Raw genomic sequence first — 15,863 nt, 5'->3', positions numbered from 1 at the left:
GACAAAGGGCAGAGAAAATAAATACTAGGGAAACTATTAATTATTCCAACAACAATAATGATAATAATGACTTTGTTATATAAGACTCACATTCTACTAGAATGTCCAGCACATAAAACACAACAAAAACAGGTATAATCACAACAGGCAGCCAGCAGACCGTGTCCCTTTTCACACTCAAGGAACAAACACACCTTACACAGAGTGGGATGAACTGAGGTTACAGACTTTCTCCAACTCATGATCATGACTCACAACAGATGTTTATAGGCTGTGTTTGCAGAGTCAAGGTCATGTTAATCCACATCACTGCAGAGCACAGTTTCAGTTATTTTGGTTATGTTTCATGAGAGAGTCGTGTAAAGCAAAGGACTTAGTTAAAACAAAACAAAACAAAACAAAAAAAACACAACACAACAAAACAAAACACGTGATTCCACAAAATTCAATGCAAAAGGCAATTAAACACCATTTCAATTCAATTTTATTTATTTAACACCAAATTGCAACAGCAGCTGGCTCAAGACCCTTTATATTGTAAAGTTGAGACCTTAAAATAATACAGTGAAAATCCTTTAAGCAAGCACTTGGCAACAGTGGGAAGAAAAAACTCCTTTTTAAGAGGAAGAAACCCTGCCAGAACCAGGATTGTGGCCACCTGCCATGAAAGGCTGGGGGAATACTATTAAATGTTCATTTAAATATTCATTAAAAAATTTAATAAAGAATCCAAGTATTGTTTTTCTTTGTTCTGCCCAACTCAATCACTGGTAATGGCTGGTAAATGTGCACAAAGGTATTTTTTATTTAATTTTTTTGTTGTTTAATTTTATTTGCAGCATAGCAATTAACAAAACAATTCACAGGGCCTGTGTATACCTGGGCTTCATATGCAGTCCCAGAGAAGCGACATCTGTTCCACACCCACATACCATACAGTGGGAAGATCATTTATTTACATGACAAATGTAGCGCAAAATCATCTATTACATGTCAACAGACTAAACCGATACGAAGGACTTTTCTGTGCATTTTCTGGTATTAAACTGGTAAATAATTTCTGGTTTTGCCATCTGCTTATGTTTCTCTACCATTATCAATCTACTGCGATCAAACGCAACCCACACAGGTTGTCAATGTTAAACTCTTGATATATGCTTACAGCTCCCTACAATAACAGCAAGCACAACTTTGGTTTGACTAATGGTTTGTTTGCGTGGCAGATAAGGATTACCCAGAACCACAAAAAAACCCCAAAATTAAATCTTGACAAAATGTTATTTTCTGGTAATTACAGATGGTGAAGACACAATCTAACTCTGTACATAAGAATCGATTAAATCCACTAAACATATTCATTAAAATGTAGCTATAGTCACTTTGCTTGTGCACCTTAATCTGCTAACTACATGTTTATCCAGGAATACAAAGGACCAGATGTACAGTTTGCATTTAACTTTTCCTAATGCAGACATGAATACACTGGTGATTTGCTAACTTACTTACTGAGCCTGCTTTCTTACACCACATAAATTAAATTCACCTTAGAAAACTAATTGCTATTTTGAAAACAGACTGCAAAGTCTCTATATACCATACCGTGCAGCCTTCACAGCCAAATAATTAGAGAATATACTGTATAGTTTTTCTTATCTTATTGGTTTAAAGGTCTTTAGTATCAACATACACATATTTTAACCTCCTAAGACCCGAACTCTTTCATGGCATGCATATTTAATTTTTCTTTGCTATTTGGGTTGATTGGGACCTGATGAATGTAAAAACAAAGAATTACCTGTTCCTTTTTTTCTTTTTCTTTTCTTTTTTTTTTTTTACCTAATTTTGGTTTCTGAGAAAAATGAGATCAACATATGAGGACATTCGTTTTAAATGTTCATAGAACAGTGGCAGTATAATGTCCTCGTAAGTGGATATCAGGCCCTTGTAGAGAAAAATTAGGTATTTTGGTCTAGACATCCCAAAATGTGATGTCCACATATGTGGACGCCAGGTCTTAGGAGGTCAAAGTACAGTATTGTGCAAAAATCTTTAACCACCCTTATTTCTTAATATTTTCTTTCTCCATAAAGACTATTGGTGATTTTCACCAAAAATTTCCCAATTTCGATGTTTGACTTTAGACCTTTTGCCACCGATTTTCAGTCCAGTTGTTGTGTAATTTGGCCTAAATACCCCAGCCTTTTCTCCCTGTTTCAGTTCCTTAAAAACACAATAGATGGATCAACTTGAGGTTCAGATGGATCTCTCATGTCCTGTGTCAGGTATTTGCTGGACTTTTCCCCAGTTTTAAAGGACACAAGTATACTGTTCGTCTGCTGTAGATAGTGGTTTAGGTCTGGCATTTCTTCTTTGTTCCTCTACTTGCCCACTTTCCTTTAAAGACACACCGTACACACCATGCTGAGATATGTCAAGTTTTTGGTAATCACCTTGTAGGTGCAAAAATACTATTTTATGCCTGTAAAACTGTGTTATCTTTGCCAGTATTCATAGATTCGACTGAAGAAATTGTAACAAATGTGTTTTTTTAACAACAAGATGTCGGTAAAAGAAATGCCTAAAGATATCATTTAAAATTGGTTCTTAGTTCTCTGTTATGTGTAGACACAAGACTGGTTTATCCCCTGAGCTAGGTTTCCTTTTTAAGCTTGAATGATTCATAGGTCAGTGTTAAGTGGCTTGACAAATTAAAAAAACAAAACAAAAAACGGCACAAAGAACTGAAGACTGTATAAAATATATTTTATATACAGTCATTGATTTAGACAGTGGTAAGCTCACAGTGTTTTTCACTTTGATTTAGCTTTTCTGCTATTTTTATAAGTGTAATAACATTGAACCCCTGAATTCCCCTTAGAGGACGTTTTATATCTTGTATGAACCTTTGTAAACAAATCAACAAGAAAACAGATTATTAATTATTGATATAGAATATAATACACATGAATAAATAAAAGCTATGTGCTCACGTGTAACACAGCGGTAGCTAAGCTCCTGTGCTTTTGTTTTTTTTCCTAATGAGCCCGCAGGGTCCGCTGATAGAGAGGTTTTTCTGCAGTTCTCCATGTAAAAACTGGATCCAAAAGTTAAACAGGTTTGTGTGCCTCCGATCAGAGATGCCTTCTTTTTACTGCCGTAATACATTAACCTGGCAGGAGGAAAATGTGGCCTGCCTTAGCATTAATTATTGAAGATAGCACAAGCAACAGTCGGAGCCTGGGATGACTCCGGGAAGCGGAAGGCAGCGTTGCTTAGCAACCAAGGGGCCAAACAAGCGCGAGCACCATTTCGGCGTGTTAGCATTTTAGCTAATTAAACTTTATCCTTTTCTTTTTAGCATATTACTCTGCGCTCAGTAGTTTTATATTTTTAGTTTAAATATATTGTTTAAGTTGACCAACAAATGGCAGGCAAGAAAAAGGAGGCAACGCTGCAGGTTGTGTTTTTGTGATTTTGTGGGGTTTTTTTTAAAGCTACTTTTATCATCTCTGGGGATAACAGTTTGTCTTTTCATATCCAGGCTTCCGTCACAAACCAAGAGCAATGGGAAGAGATTCTTGCAACCAAGGGTTTAACAGGTAAGATTTTCATCAGTAAAAGAGCTGTTGTCCTAATAAAAATGAACGCTCCACGAGAACTGTTATAAAGATGTTACAGCGTGATGTGAAGGACTGCTGGCATCGTCATTACTTATTTGCTGTGTTCTGCTGCCCCCCTGTGCTCAGTGTGATAATTGTACCAGCCTACCACACCTCCTTTCTGTCCTCCTGTCTTGTACACACACACGCACACAATCAGTTGCTGACTCTCTCATTGCAGTCGTAGATGTGTATCAGCAATGGTGTGGTCCCTGTCGTGCTGTGGTTAGTCTCCTGCGAAAAATAAAGAATGAACTGGGTGATGACTTGCTTCATTTTGCCACAGTAAGAAGAGTCAATAAAAAATATGAAGAATTTAAAATTTTTAGAGAAGGACCTTTGAAATTGTGTGTGTGAGTGTGTTTTGGTGCAGGCTGAAGCAGACAGCATTGATGTTTTGGAGAGGTATCGAGGGAAATGTGAACCCACCTTCCTCTTCTATGGGGTGAGTGTGTGTCTGTGTGTGTCGCTGGCCACTCTATTAGGTATACTTATTCAACTGCTCAGTAACACAACTATGTAATCAGCCAACCCAATGTGCTCAACACAGGAGCAACTTAATGCTGTTAGGCAAGTAGACGTGGTCAGAATGACATGCTGAAGTTCAAACAGAGCTTCAAAATGGGGGAGAAATGTAATTTAAGTGACTTTGAATGTGGCATGGCTCACGATGGAAAACTGGAAAAATGTTAGCTGGTGATGTGAGGGTAGGGTCAGAATTTGGCATAAACAACATGAAAACATGCATCCATTCATCCTTTGTACCAACTGTTCATTCTGCTGGTGGTATAATGGTGTGGGAGATATTTATTTGGCACACTTTGCGCCAACTACTAACTGTTTAAATGCCACAGCCTACTAGAGTATTGTTGCTGACCGTGTCAATCCTTTTATGACCACAGTGCATCCATCTTCTGGTGGTTGCTTCCAGAAGGATAACATATCATATTGCAAAGCTCAGTCATCTCAAATTGGTTTCCTGAATATGACAATGAGTTCTCTGTACTCAAATGGCCTCCAATCACCAGATCTGAATCCAATAGAGCACCTTTGGAATGTGGTGGAATGAATGATTTGCAGTGCAGTCAACTCGAAATCTGCAGCAACTGTGTGATGCTATCATGTAAATATGGCCAAAAAACTCTAAGGAATGTTTCCAGCAAGTTACTGAATGTATGCCATGAAGAATAAAGGCAGATCTTAAGGCAAAAAGGGCTCAAACCCAGTACTAGTAAGGTCGTATATGCCTAATAATGTGGCTAGTTGGCTATATGCTATATAGTTGACTGTATAGTTCAACGACAAAATGTGTGTTCAGTGCTTTATTACTAAGATAAGATTCAGTATACTTTTCTTATCCCAAAGGTTGCGAAATTTCTTTATTAAATTAAGCATAATCTCAAATGTATTAGCTTAAATATGTAGAATTGTATATAGTTAAATAGTATCCAATATAATATGACAAAACACCTTTCAATAAAGATGAAAACTAACTTTAAAATAAAAATAAAAAATGCAATAAAACAAAGAGAAGTAAACCTATAAATTAAATATTAAATGATTGTTAATAATTATATGAATTATTTAATTAAATAAAAGCTGATTAACAAAGTGATATATGTGTGTGTCTCAGTTTCAGTTTCAACATAAACAATATCAAACAAATAAAAATGCCTTATTAAAAGTATACAAATCAAATATCAGATGTCATCACAGTGGCTGAATATAGGATTTTAATGTCGCAAAAATGGCTTAGTAAACACAGAGTGTTAGCATACTATTATACTGTGCCAGACAGGTTTGTGTGTTTTGCTGTTTTTTTATACACAACTTCTGTCTCTAGTTATTTCAGTCTATTTCAGTTTATGATACCTGTAGCCTGTAATGGTTATTACAATTATTAAATTAAATTTGTTGCATTATTCTGTATCTACATTTAAGTATAAGCAAGTATGCTAGTCAAAGAAAGAAATGTTTTGTGCCGTAAAATATTGACTCAATATTTGCTTTAAATCCCCTTTCTCAGCATGTCTTAGAAAGCCCAAACATATTCTCAGTTCAAATGAGATTGGTGATTTGTTTATCAAACACAAATAAGTCATTTGAAGTCCTATGAATTGGCTCAATTTAGTGCAGTCTCAAGCCAAGTGATCACAGAATGCAAAAAACCCTTTGTATGTACAATATTGTCATGTGTCCCACCATGCTGCAACTGACTGACTGACCAAGGCCAGGCTATTCGCATGCTGGATGCTGGCATGTGTTGCTGCAGTCTTGTTCACGAGAGCACCATGTCTGATCGAGTGTTCTTGGTGGAAATCTGACTAGATGGCAGTATCGAGATGAGGCGCTCCAGTCTTTACTTGTCCCATTCTTGCAGCAGTACACCAGCAGCATCTCTTTCAGCAGGAAAATGCCCAAACCCACACTGCCAGAGCCATGCAGGCCTTTCCATATTAGGAGCATATGCAGGCATTCCCTTACCAGCATTCAGTCTTGTTATGGGTGATCGTTTGCATCACATAACCATCTTCAGGTACATTCTCACTACTAGCAATGTGCTTGGTTTAATTGAGGGTGGTGCCTGGTCAGCGCAGCCAGGAAACATGACACCACTCACTTGATGTATATTAAGTGAATAATTAATGTACCTAGACTGTTCTCACATGGGACCAGCATATAGATTTTGTACTTGCAATCTGGCTGGTTAAAGTTGAATATCTCAGATGCAGCTAAAATTTCAGGCCTGTAGTTTGTGTGTGAAAATGGCTTTAGAGCCATGCCCCCCTTGCGGTGAAAAAATATTCTGTAAATTAAATATATTCTGTTGAAATATTTATTTGTCTGATCGAAATTACACTTGTCTCTAAGCTTGTTGCTCTTTTTAAATTTTTAAATATTTTTGTGGATCGCTTACATAGGCCTCTAAAGCCTTTTTGTATCTCACCATTTTATAAATGCTAAATTAAATGTAAAAAAAAAAAGTTAACTTATTACTAGGCTTGTGTTGAATGAACAGGGTGGGGAGCTGGTGGCTGTACTGCGTGGGCCAAACGCTCCCATGCTTCAGAGGATGATTGTGGAGGAGCTAGCCAAAGAGAAGCTGGTCCTGGAGCAAGGTGGTGAACGCAAAGTGGTGAGGAGCTCATTATACACATGAATTCACACATATTTCTGCCAGAACAATAGAGTGTTTCTCTGCAGACATGCTGCCTTGTCACGGCTTGTTAAAGCATTAATATTAATTAATTTTTCTGTTCTAAGTAAAGTAGTCCATAACAACGTGACAGTAAGCCAGCGTGTATGTTACCAGTGCTGAAAGCAATGTGACTAAAATCAAATCAGTCTGTGTTTATTTTATTATTTACCCGTTTCGTTTTCCTACAGTAGTATTTCAGAATTGCTTCTGTGGATGATGGCTTTTAGCCACTTAAGTCAAGCAGCAGAAAATATATCAGCAGCTTTTTTTTAGGTGTTTCTTATTTATTTTTCGACATTTAGAGTAAAAATAAAGCCTAATAACCACCAAGTTCATGTCAAAATCCTGTCAGTCTGACACTAATAGTTGTGTATGAATTAGTCTTTTGCTGCATCTCAGGGCAAAACAGACAGCCTGCACTCTTTGCACTGTCATTTCCAATAAGTATGGTTTAAAAGGCTACCAGTTGAATGTATTACATTTATTTATTTGTAGGTTATTTTTATTAGAATTTATTAGTCGCTTGGCGAGTTAAAATAACCTGTACAGGGCCCTAGGGCAAAATTGGCATTTACTAATAATTTCTGGACTTCAGAGAGCAGTTGGTTTTCCTGAAAACAGACGTGTAATGAAGTCGAATATATATTAAATTGTATCCAGCTAAGTAAAGATTTTGTTTTAATGACATTTGGAGCAAAAATAACAAACATTTCCCGGTTAGAACCTAATGCTTTACTGGGGTTTTTTTCTATATCTTATGTGACTCTTGGGTGGAAAATAAAAGTTATAAAGCCACGTTAAATAATACTAAAGCCACCATTAGCCATAGCTGTAGTTTATACACACATATGTAAAGACAGTCATGTTTAGGGATTCATTATTTTTATTTCCTTTGTTGTGTCTTTGTTAGGTGAAAGATAATGGTCTGACAGATGAGGAGAACAAAGAAGAGGAGGAGTTGCCACAACATTTGGAAAATGAAGAAAGTGTAATTGGTACTGTGGAAAAATATAATTGGCAGTATTTTCAGTGCTGATGTTACTTATCATTGGTGTTTCCTGTTGATTCTGTGGAATATTTTGCATTCTGTCAGAATTACAGATCATCACTCAAGCTCCTCTCTTCTCTTGCAGTCCCTGCCAGTAAATCCTACACAGTTGCCATCATTAAACCAGACGCCGTTGCTCACGGCAAGGCAAATGAGATTATTATGAAGGTACATAAAGAAGATCACTGCTCACATTGGGAGAAGGAAAGATTGTCTCAAGCTTTCCTGCTGATATTAATTCATTATGTTGATGCTGATATTCTCCTGGATAGATTCAGGATGCTGGCTTTGAGATCCTGGCGCATGAGGAACGCACGCTAACGGAGGCTGAAGCTCGAGATTTTTACCAACACAAAGCAGCAGAGGTGCGGTATAGCGAAATAGAGGGGAATGGTATAGAATAACAAAAAGACAATTCTTCTCACAGACAGAGGCTTATTGCATAGATTGACATTCAAGTCAAAGTGAGGAAAACTGATGATGATGCAGTGAATGTTTGTGATGTTAGCCAGGGCCATTAATATTCTGAGTCAACATACCGGTAGCAGAGCAGTCACGACCAGTGCAAAAATCATTCAGTTACTTTGCTACACATGACACATCCATCTGCATTTTAGCACGGGGCTCAAAATAGAGTTGCTGTGTAAGCAGCTTTTTTTTCTATTTTGCTTATGGTGCTGTTTTTGACGAGACCAAATTGTTATAGATACAGAAATTTTAAATATGTGAGAAAAGCCTGGGAAATACTACTGCTGAGAAAATAATAAATGGGCATGAGTTGTATATGTATTTGTTTTTGCAGGTTTTGTATTCAGTGCATTAACATATGTGTCTGTGTCTCGCCTGCTCTTTGTATGTGTTGGTGGTTTGTAGGCGTGCTTTGAGGATTTGGTGCAGTTTATGTCCAGTGGTCCCTTCCATATTCTAGTACTCTCTCAGGTAGAGGGATCTGCAGCCGTTGTACCGGCATGGCGTGAGTTTATTGGCCCAGCAGACATAGAAGAAGCCAAGAGAGAAAATCCAGAAAGGTTAGTTACTGGAAATTATGCATATGATCCAGTGTCATTAAGTAAATTATAATTTCTGGGAAGTACAACATTTGTTTGCAGCATCGACATTTATCTCTGCACTGCTGATTGCAACAGTGCGAAACAATCTGGAGTCTGGAAAAAGGAACAAAAAGCACATTGTCGCCTGCTCCATCAGACACACCCAAACATTATGCTTCTCTCTGGTTGAGCACCAGCTGAGCAACCATCTGGTCTCCTCTCCTTTCTCCCCCCTGGCTTCCTGCAGCTTGCGGGCACAATACGGCACAGAGACACTGTTCAACGCAGTGCACGGTAGTGAGGACAGCGACCAGGCCAGCAGGGAACTCGCCTTCTTCTTCCCCAACTTTCGGACGGCCTCGGTAATGGAGCAGGATGGGGAGGAAGAGCATGTGGAGAGGACACTGGCTCTCATCCGCCCCGACGTTGCCAGGGAGAACAGAGGTGGGGCTCATGCCAAATGCACAAGTACACACGTGGGCAAGCACAGATACACCTTCAATAACAGCTCATATTAACAGCGAGACTGCTCCTTGACTCCTTCACCAAAGGTGTTGAATGACACTGTACAATGCAGTGAAAATGCACATGCTTATTTTAGGTAGACTGCTATGTTTTCTTTTTTATTTCATATCCCTGATTTTGCAGAAGAGATCTTAGATCACATCCACAAGTCTGGCTTTATAATAGCGCTTCAAAAAGAGGTGATGCTGTCAGAGGAGCAGGTCAGACAGTTTTACTGTCAACATGTTGAGGAGGACTACTTCCCTGCACTGCTCCAAACCATGACCAGGTAACTTTCAACAAACTGTATAATTAATCCAGAGATTTTCTTGTTTTGTTTTTATACTCCAGATGATTATACAACAAGTGTATTTTTACAGTGGGCCGGTGCTGGCTTTGGCTCTTGCCAGAAAAGGGGCTGTAAGTCATTGGAAAACCATCCTCGGTCCTTCTGACATCAATAAAGCCAAAGAGGAGAGTCCAGACTGGTGAGTAATGTGCACCACAGTGAGGAAAACTACCAGTAGAAAAGCAGTGAAGTTTAAAAAGCTAATCTACTGTCTGTCACAGATTCTAACAGCTTGTTAGAGAGAACTCGGCACTCTTTTCACCTCTCTTTTTATCCTTGTCAAGAAAAATTACAAAAAGAGCCAAACAACACAAAATCAGCTAGATAAGTGGTTCTTAAAGTTGGGTGCAGGGACTCCCTGGGTGTCTTTGAGTCTGATTCTGTCTGATTCCATTGCAGTCATTGAAAATGGAAAGGGACGGGCATTTATAAAGCACTTTCTAGTCCTGCTGTCCACTTAAAGCGCTCCAGACTGCAAGCCAAATCTAACCACACATTTACAGAGATTTAAACACATTTTCTCTCATACACTTTCATCCACCTCACAACCATGACCAGTTTAGAATCACTTATTAAATGTAAGTATGTTTTTGGACCCTGATCACACTCACACTCTTGGGTGAGGTATTTCAGGCATGTCCCACCGGGTGCAGGCCCCGAGGCAGACCCAGGACACACTGAAGAGATTATATCTCTCGGCTGGCCTGGGAAAGCCTTGGTGTTTTGGTCTTCTCTGCCTAGGCTGCTGCTCCTGTGACTTGGCCCTGGATAAGCAGAAGAAAACAGATAGATGGATGGAATTGAATTTTAGCTCTGCAAATATGTAGTCAGTCATTTTACACTCCACTGATTATAAATAAACAATTTTTCTGAAAAGTTGATGGTAGAGGGGCATACTGGGAAATATATCACTCGTACTTTCTGACTTTGCTTTAATTTGTGCAAAATGTGTATACGACTTGTTGACATCCACTATGACTAACTAAAAACAACTTTTTTTCTTTATATTTTTATAGAGTAGATCCTTGGAAAAGCAACATTTTAAATTATGTTTTAAAAGTCAAAGAAAAGAAATGACTCTAAAGAGGGAAGAGAGCAGGATGAGTATACTTTGGATCTGAGTAGTGTTTTCTGTTTAGTTCTGAGTAGTTTGTGTTTGAATGAGGAATTATATAAATGAGTAAATTGACTGGTTCTTACATAGTGCTTTTCTACTCTACTGGAGCACTCAAAGCGCTTTATACAACATGCCTCATTCAAGCATCCATACAAACACTTTTTTATGCCTAAGTGCTTCCTATCTAACATTCATATACATCTGTACTTTGATGGATTCACTACCGACATTTCAACTGCATGTTTGGTGCGGTGAACCCGTCCAGTCTGTGAAGACCTGTGGCTTATGAGCTTCTCTCTTTGGCTCCATACAGACATTACAGTGTCTTTATGCTACTTTAGCAAAGCTAAATCTGTTTTGGGATTGTGGTAGCCTCAGTGACAAAGATCTTTGTTTTATATAAGCTTAGATAAATTGTCCATTCCCTGACCCATATATATCTGCTCCAAGACATTGTTAAAGGATGAACATTTTCTTTTGCAGACGCATGAACTATCTGTATTTATTTTCAAACAGCAGTGCTTTGACACAATTAAATATTGTCTGTTGTCTTTCTCTGTCTGCAATGCGCCATATGTTTCTGTGCTTTCTAACTGGAGTGGAATCAAACAAGGCAGTCTGAACAGAAGTGAAGAAAATGACAGTTAAATTACACAAAAATTACTCATTAAATTACATCCTTTCCTTTGAAAATAATTTCTGGAAACCATCAATACTTTCTTTTCGACGTGGATAGTGCCAGACAGTACAATCACACTTGTAATTTTCTTCTTTGTTTCCCTCGTACTCAGTCTAAGGGCCCAGTTTGCAGTGGAAAATAAGCCTATCAACCAGCTCCACGGCAGTGGAAGCCGCGAAGAGGCAGAGCGAGAGATCAGCTTCTTCTTCCCTAAACAACAGACTGTGGCAGTGATCAAGCCAGATGCAATGGAGGAACACAAAGGTCTTTTTATGACACAGAAATGCTTGACATTACTTTTGTTTTGACATATTTTTCATATATTTTTGCTCCTCATTCTGACAGAGGCTATTTTGGAGGAGATTCGTGGCCGAGGTTTCTCTGTAACAAGGCTAAAGGAGACCGTGCTGTCAAGGGAGATGGCTGAGGAGTTTTACAAAGAGCACAGAGAGAAGCCTTTCTTTAACCAGCTGGTGGAGTTCATGTGTCGGTTAGTCTGCTCTCGAATACAGCCACCAGAGCAGTGCAAAGTGACAGCATACCCGCCCTAATTCCTGCTGCCACTCCAATTTCTAATGGCACTTTTAACAGTAATCTTAGCAGCTAAGAATCAAGGCAGCCTCAGGCGAGTGGCTGCGAAGTGCATCTCAGTTTCATTCTTTGTCCCACATCGCACATCGAGATTTTAGAGCTATCTTCCGCTCCGATTAGCTCCTTCACTTGGCTGTTACACAACTTTTTGGACAAAATGAGAGAGTTGAGTGCAGCTGGTCACAGCAGCCTGAAAAAATGTCTTCAGTGCCTCAATATTAGCTCAATTTTAGCCTTAATTATGGATTAATAGTATTAATATATGCAATAAGGATGGCTATCACATGAATCTAGAGCTCCTCCTTGAATAGCTTTTATAGAGCTCCAGAGCGTCAGTAACAGCTATTAACGGATACACATTTTTACGATATAATCTTGCCGGCCACATTTCAGTGTAAAGTAGTTCTAGCTACATTTTAAAATATAGTTATTTAAAGCCTAAAGAAGTAGCATCATTTAACCTAGATACCTGTTCTGGCCCAGTTTTAACAGAGACACCTGCACATCGTTTTTTACCTGCAGTGCACCATATTCATCCTTACAGTCAAATGGTGCTTGTTGTAACAATAGGAAGTCTCCCATTGTTGCCCTAGACAATTTAACTGCATTATTTTGTGTGTTATTTCAGTATTAAAATAGTATTTTGTCATGTTTGTTATTATATTTCAAGGTTATATCAAAGGCAGCATACGAGGCCAGACTGAAAAGCTGGCCTCGTATATTTGGTTATCCAAACTTTCCAACAACCAGATGCATTCCTCTGTCTTTGCATGTTTGCAATCATATTGCCAAACATGATAGCTTTACAGTTAGACAATCCTTTCACTCACTGTGGCATTTTCATTACAGCGTGTAAACATCCCACAAATGTTTGTTTCAGGGGACCCTGTATGATGCTTGTCCTCACTAAGGAAAATGCGGTGGAGGAGTGGAGGGCCATGATGGGTCCCACAGACCCGAACAAGGCAAAGGAAGCGTCCCCGGAGTCTCTGAGGGCTCGCTTTGCTGCAGACATCCTCCATAACTCAGTTCATGGTTCTTCCAACGAGCAGCACGCGGAGGAAAAGATCCGTTTTATCTTCGGTGACATCAGCACAGATGCGGAGCTCACCAGTGACGATCCCATTTCAGGTGACCATATAATGAGTGTGAAAGTCTTTACCATCTGTCACACCATCTGGTTTCCTCTAAATAACAATTTGCAGCTGATTTTTTACATCGATTTTCTTGGTGTTAACTAAATTTTTCTTATCATACTGAAATAAATCTTTTTTTTGTTCATCTTTGGCTAAAGAGGAAGTAAAGGCTGCAGAGAAAACCAGAAATTATACAATCTTCAACTGAAGGGACTTGACCCTTTAGAGTCTGCACTTTTGCAGAATTTAAGTTGCTTTCGCATTGATGAGAAAGCCATAGAGTATTTTCATCACTTTACAAAGACAGGGATGAGGTATTGGTATCTGTATGTCTACTGACTTTATTAATGGCCATTTTTCTGTGTGTTAGTCAACAATGTAGCTAAAGAGAGACTGAAATTGGGACACCACAATTACTGTTTACTGTGAACACTGAGTAGATACATCTCTTTACAATGACAATCAAGATTACTTGCACAAGAAGAGGCGTCTCTCCTGACTGAGAGAAAACTAATGCCACTCATCTCCATAATGTCACAAACAGCTGCTGGAATTGCGATGCAAACTGGCGCTACAGCCTCTCCGTGTGTAGGGAATGAAGTAAATCTTGATTGAATCATACCATCTCATACCTGCGGAGGAAAATTGCACCTCCAGTGTGCTGTATCTTTTTTCTGTTGCCATGTTTTTTTAATGCATAATTAGGATCAGGGGACAGAATCTTGAATCTGTGTGCAGCCCATGTTTGATAAATTATGAACACTGCAACAGTGTTGTTCAGCAAAGCCGTTATTACTTATCAGCAGTGATATTTAGAAGAGTTATCTTCAGCATCCCTCTTTATTTTGCAGATGACCCACAAACAGGAGGAAGCATCGATCCAGAGCACTCAAACTGAATCATCACACCTTGTGTTTTCTCTTCTATTATAAGCTTAATGTGTAAAATCGTGGGAACAACAGAGCGCCTGCCATTCTATGAATCATGAAATAAACAAGACAAATATATATCATACTTTTTACACCTTTTGTAGGTGGCGTATCAAGACGGCACATTCAAGAAACACTGTAGACGTGTTCGCTTAATACCGCCGTCGACAGTTTGATGGCTCTCTCAGCTCACATCAGCAGCCGCGGGCTACGTGACTAAAACCAGGATAGTACAATCACCAAAAAGCGACTGACAATTTCAGTGTTCACAGAATCCTTTAGTGAGTACACTGTGCCACTATCAGTACCTTAGGTTGTCTCCTGTAATTTACTACCACAGTGCTGTGATAATATGAACAATATGAAGGTAGTATAAAGAGTGTTACTCCTGTTTATTCAAGGGGTGAGTAGAGGGGACCGTAACAGAGCAATTAGGCTCGAGTTTTTTCCTTTTACCGTAATTATTGCGGGATATTGCTATAACAATGGGACATAAATTACACACTGAAACTACCTTAATGAGGTGCATGAATAAAGAAAATATCTAACAGCTCTAAAAAGCTACATAATTGTTAGTATTAGGTATTTCTTGCAGATCATTTGAAAAAGGATTTCAGAATTCAACCACCTTGCAACCTCCAGGACTGAAAAATGAAGGCAACATGGAAAAGGAAAAAAAACTGCAGTTCCTCTCGAGACTTGTCCTCCCTCTTAAGGGTGGCTCCAAAAGTAAATCAATCCCCATAGCCTCTCATGTTAAAATTGCTGATTTCAGCCAATTAAATAACATGTTTTCAGCCTGGTATGAAAAATTGGTGTCTGGTGTCACTCACCATATGACAACCTGGATAGGCTTCAGCCCACCCACAACCCTGAGTGGGATGATCTGTTAAGAAAATGAATAAGGAACTAATGTCCCTGTTCATAGTAAATGCACAAGGGCAGTGAGAAGCTAAGGTTAAACTCACCCATTTGGGGACTGTTAAAGCTTAAAATTAGGGGCATGGCTACTTTTACTAACAGACAGGCCAACATATGCTGCTTCCAGTTTGTAGTGAAGGTGCCTAATGGAGCGTCTCTAGTGGAAATATGTGACTCATAAGACAGCTTAGTATGTGGTAAAATTAAAAGATCCACAAAGGTTTTGCTCAGTTTTGGTGAGTGAAACAAATATTTTATCAGTCTCCTTCTTAGCTCTAAATAGTTTATAGATGCTGCTCTAATCTAATCTGAGTCAATGAACTGGACTTCTTGCCCATCTTAGTTTTGAGTTTCAAAGTTAAACTTTGGTTGTGTTTTGTATTTGGAATTGTCTGTACTGTGTATTAGTTTATGGCTTATCTTGTTAAAAAAAAAAAAAAAAAAAGACTTATCATTTGCTGATAATTTAGCACGCCACATTCATGTAAATTTGGTCATTTCTGGCTTCAAATCAAAAATTCATAAACTAACAGTTACATCACAGGTGGTAACATCCTTCTTTTACATACAGTCTATAAATTTAAAACCTATAAATGACTATAATCCAAGTTAATCTGAAGTATCTTGAAGGAGTTTAAACATGTAATCTGGCCACCATGCAACTTAAAGGATGTCAAAAGGA

The 15,863-nt window shown here is 38.6% G+C and overlaps 1 protein-coding gene across 3 annotated transcripts; it reads left to right on the top strand.

The window, feature by feature from the left end:
• Nucleotides 1–363: 363 nt before the first annotated feature.
• LOC309690806 (thioredoxin domain-containing protein 6-like) lies at nucleotides 364–15,732 on the top strand. Of its 3 annotated transcripts, none has more exons than XM_082508169.1 (16): nucleotides 3,255–3,457; nucleotides 3,542–3,599; nucleotides 3,841–3,944; nucleotides 4,033–4,104; nucleotides 6,679–6,795; nucleotides 7,769–7,853; nucleotides 7,992–8,074; nucleotides 8,179–8,271; nucleotides 8,780–8,934; nucleotides 9,203–9,399; nucleotides 9,604–9,748; nucleotides 9,840–9,947; nucleotides 11,717–11,868; nucleotides 11,950–12,094; nucleotides 13,076–13,326; nucleotides 14,183–15,732. In XM_082508169.1, exons 1-16 carry the CDS (start codon nucleotides 3,425–3,427, stop codon nucleotides 14,227–14,229), a joined length of 1,845 nt encoding a protein of 614 aa, XP_082364295.1. In that variant the 5' UTR covers nucleotides 3,255–3,424; the 3' UTR covers nucleotides 14,230–15,732. The 3 variants fall into 3 exon arrangements, with proteins under 3 accessions (XP_082364296.1, XP_082364295.1, XP_082364294.1); XM_082508168.1 differs by having other exon boundaries at nucleotides 4,018–4,104; XM_082508170.1 differs by lacking the exons at nucleotides 3,255–3,457; nucleotides 3,841–3,944; nucleotides 4,033–4,104 and adding an exon at nucleotides 364–3,115.
• The last annotated feature ends 131 nt before the right edge of the window (nucleotides 15,733–15,863 follow it).

The sequence above is a fragment of the Aulonocara stuartgranti genome (genome assembly GCF_965226115.1).
Source record: "Aulonocara stuartgranti genome assembly, chromosome: 16".
NCBI classification, from domain to species: domain Eukaryota; kingdom Metazoa; phylum Chordata; class Actinopteri; order Cichliformes; family Cichlidae; genus Aulonocara; species Aulonocara stuartgranti.
This window is presented reverse-complemented; position numbering and strand designations above follow the sequence as displayed.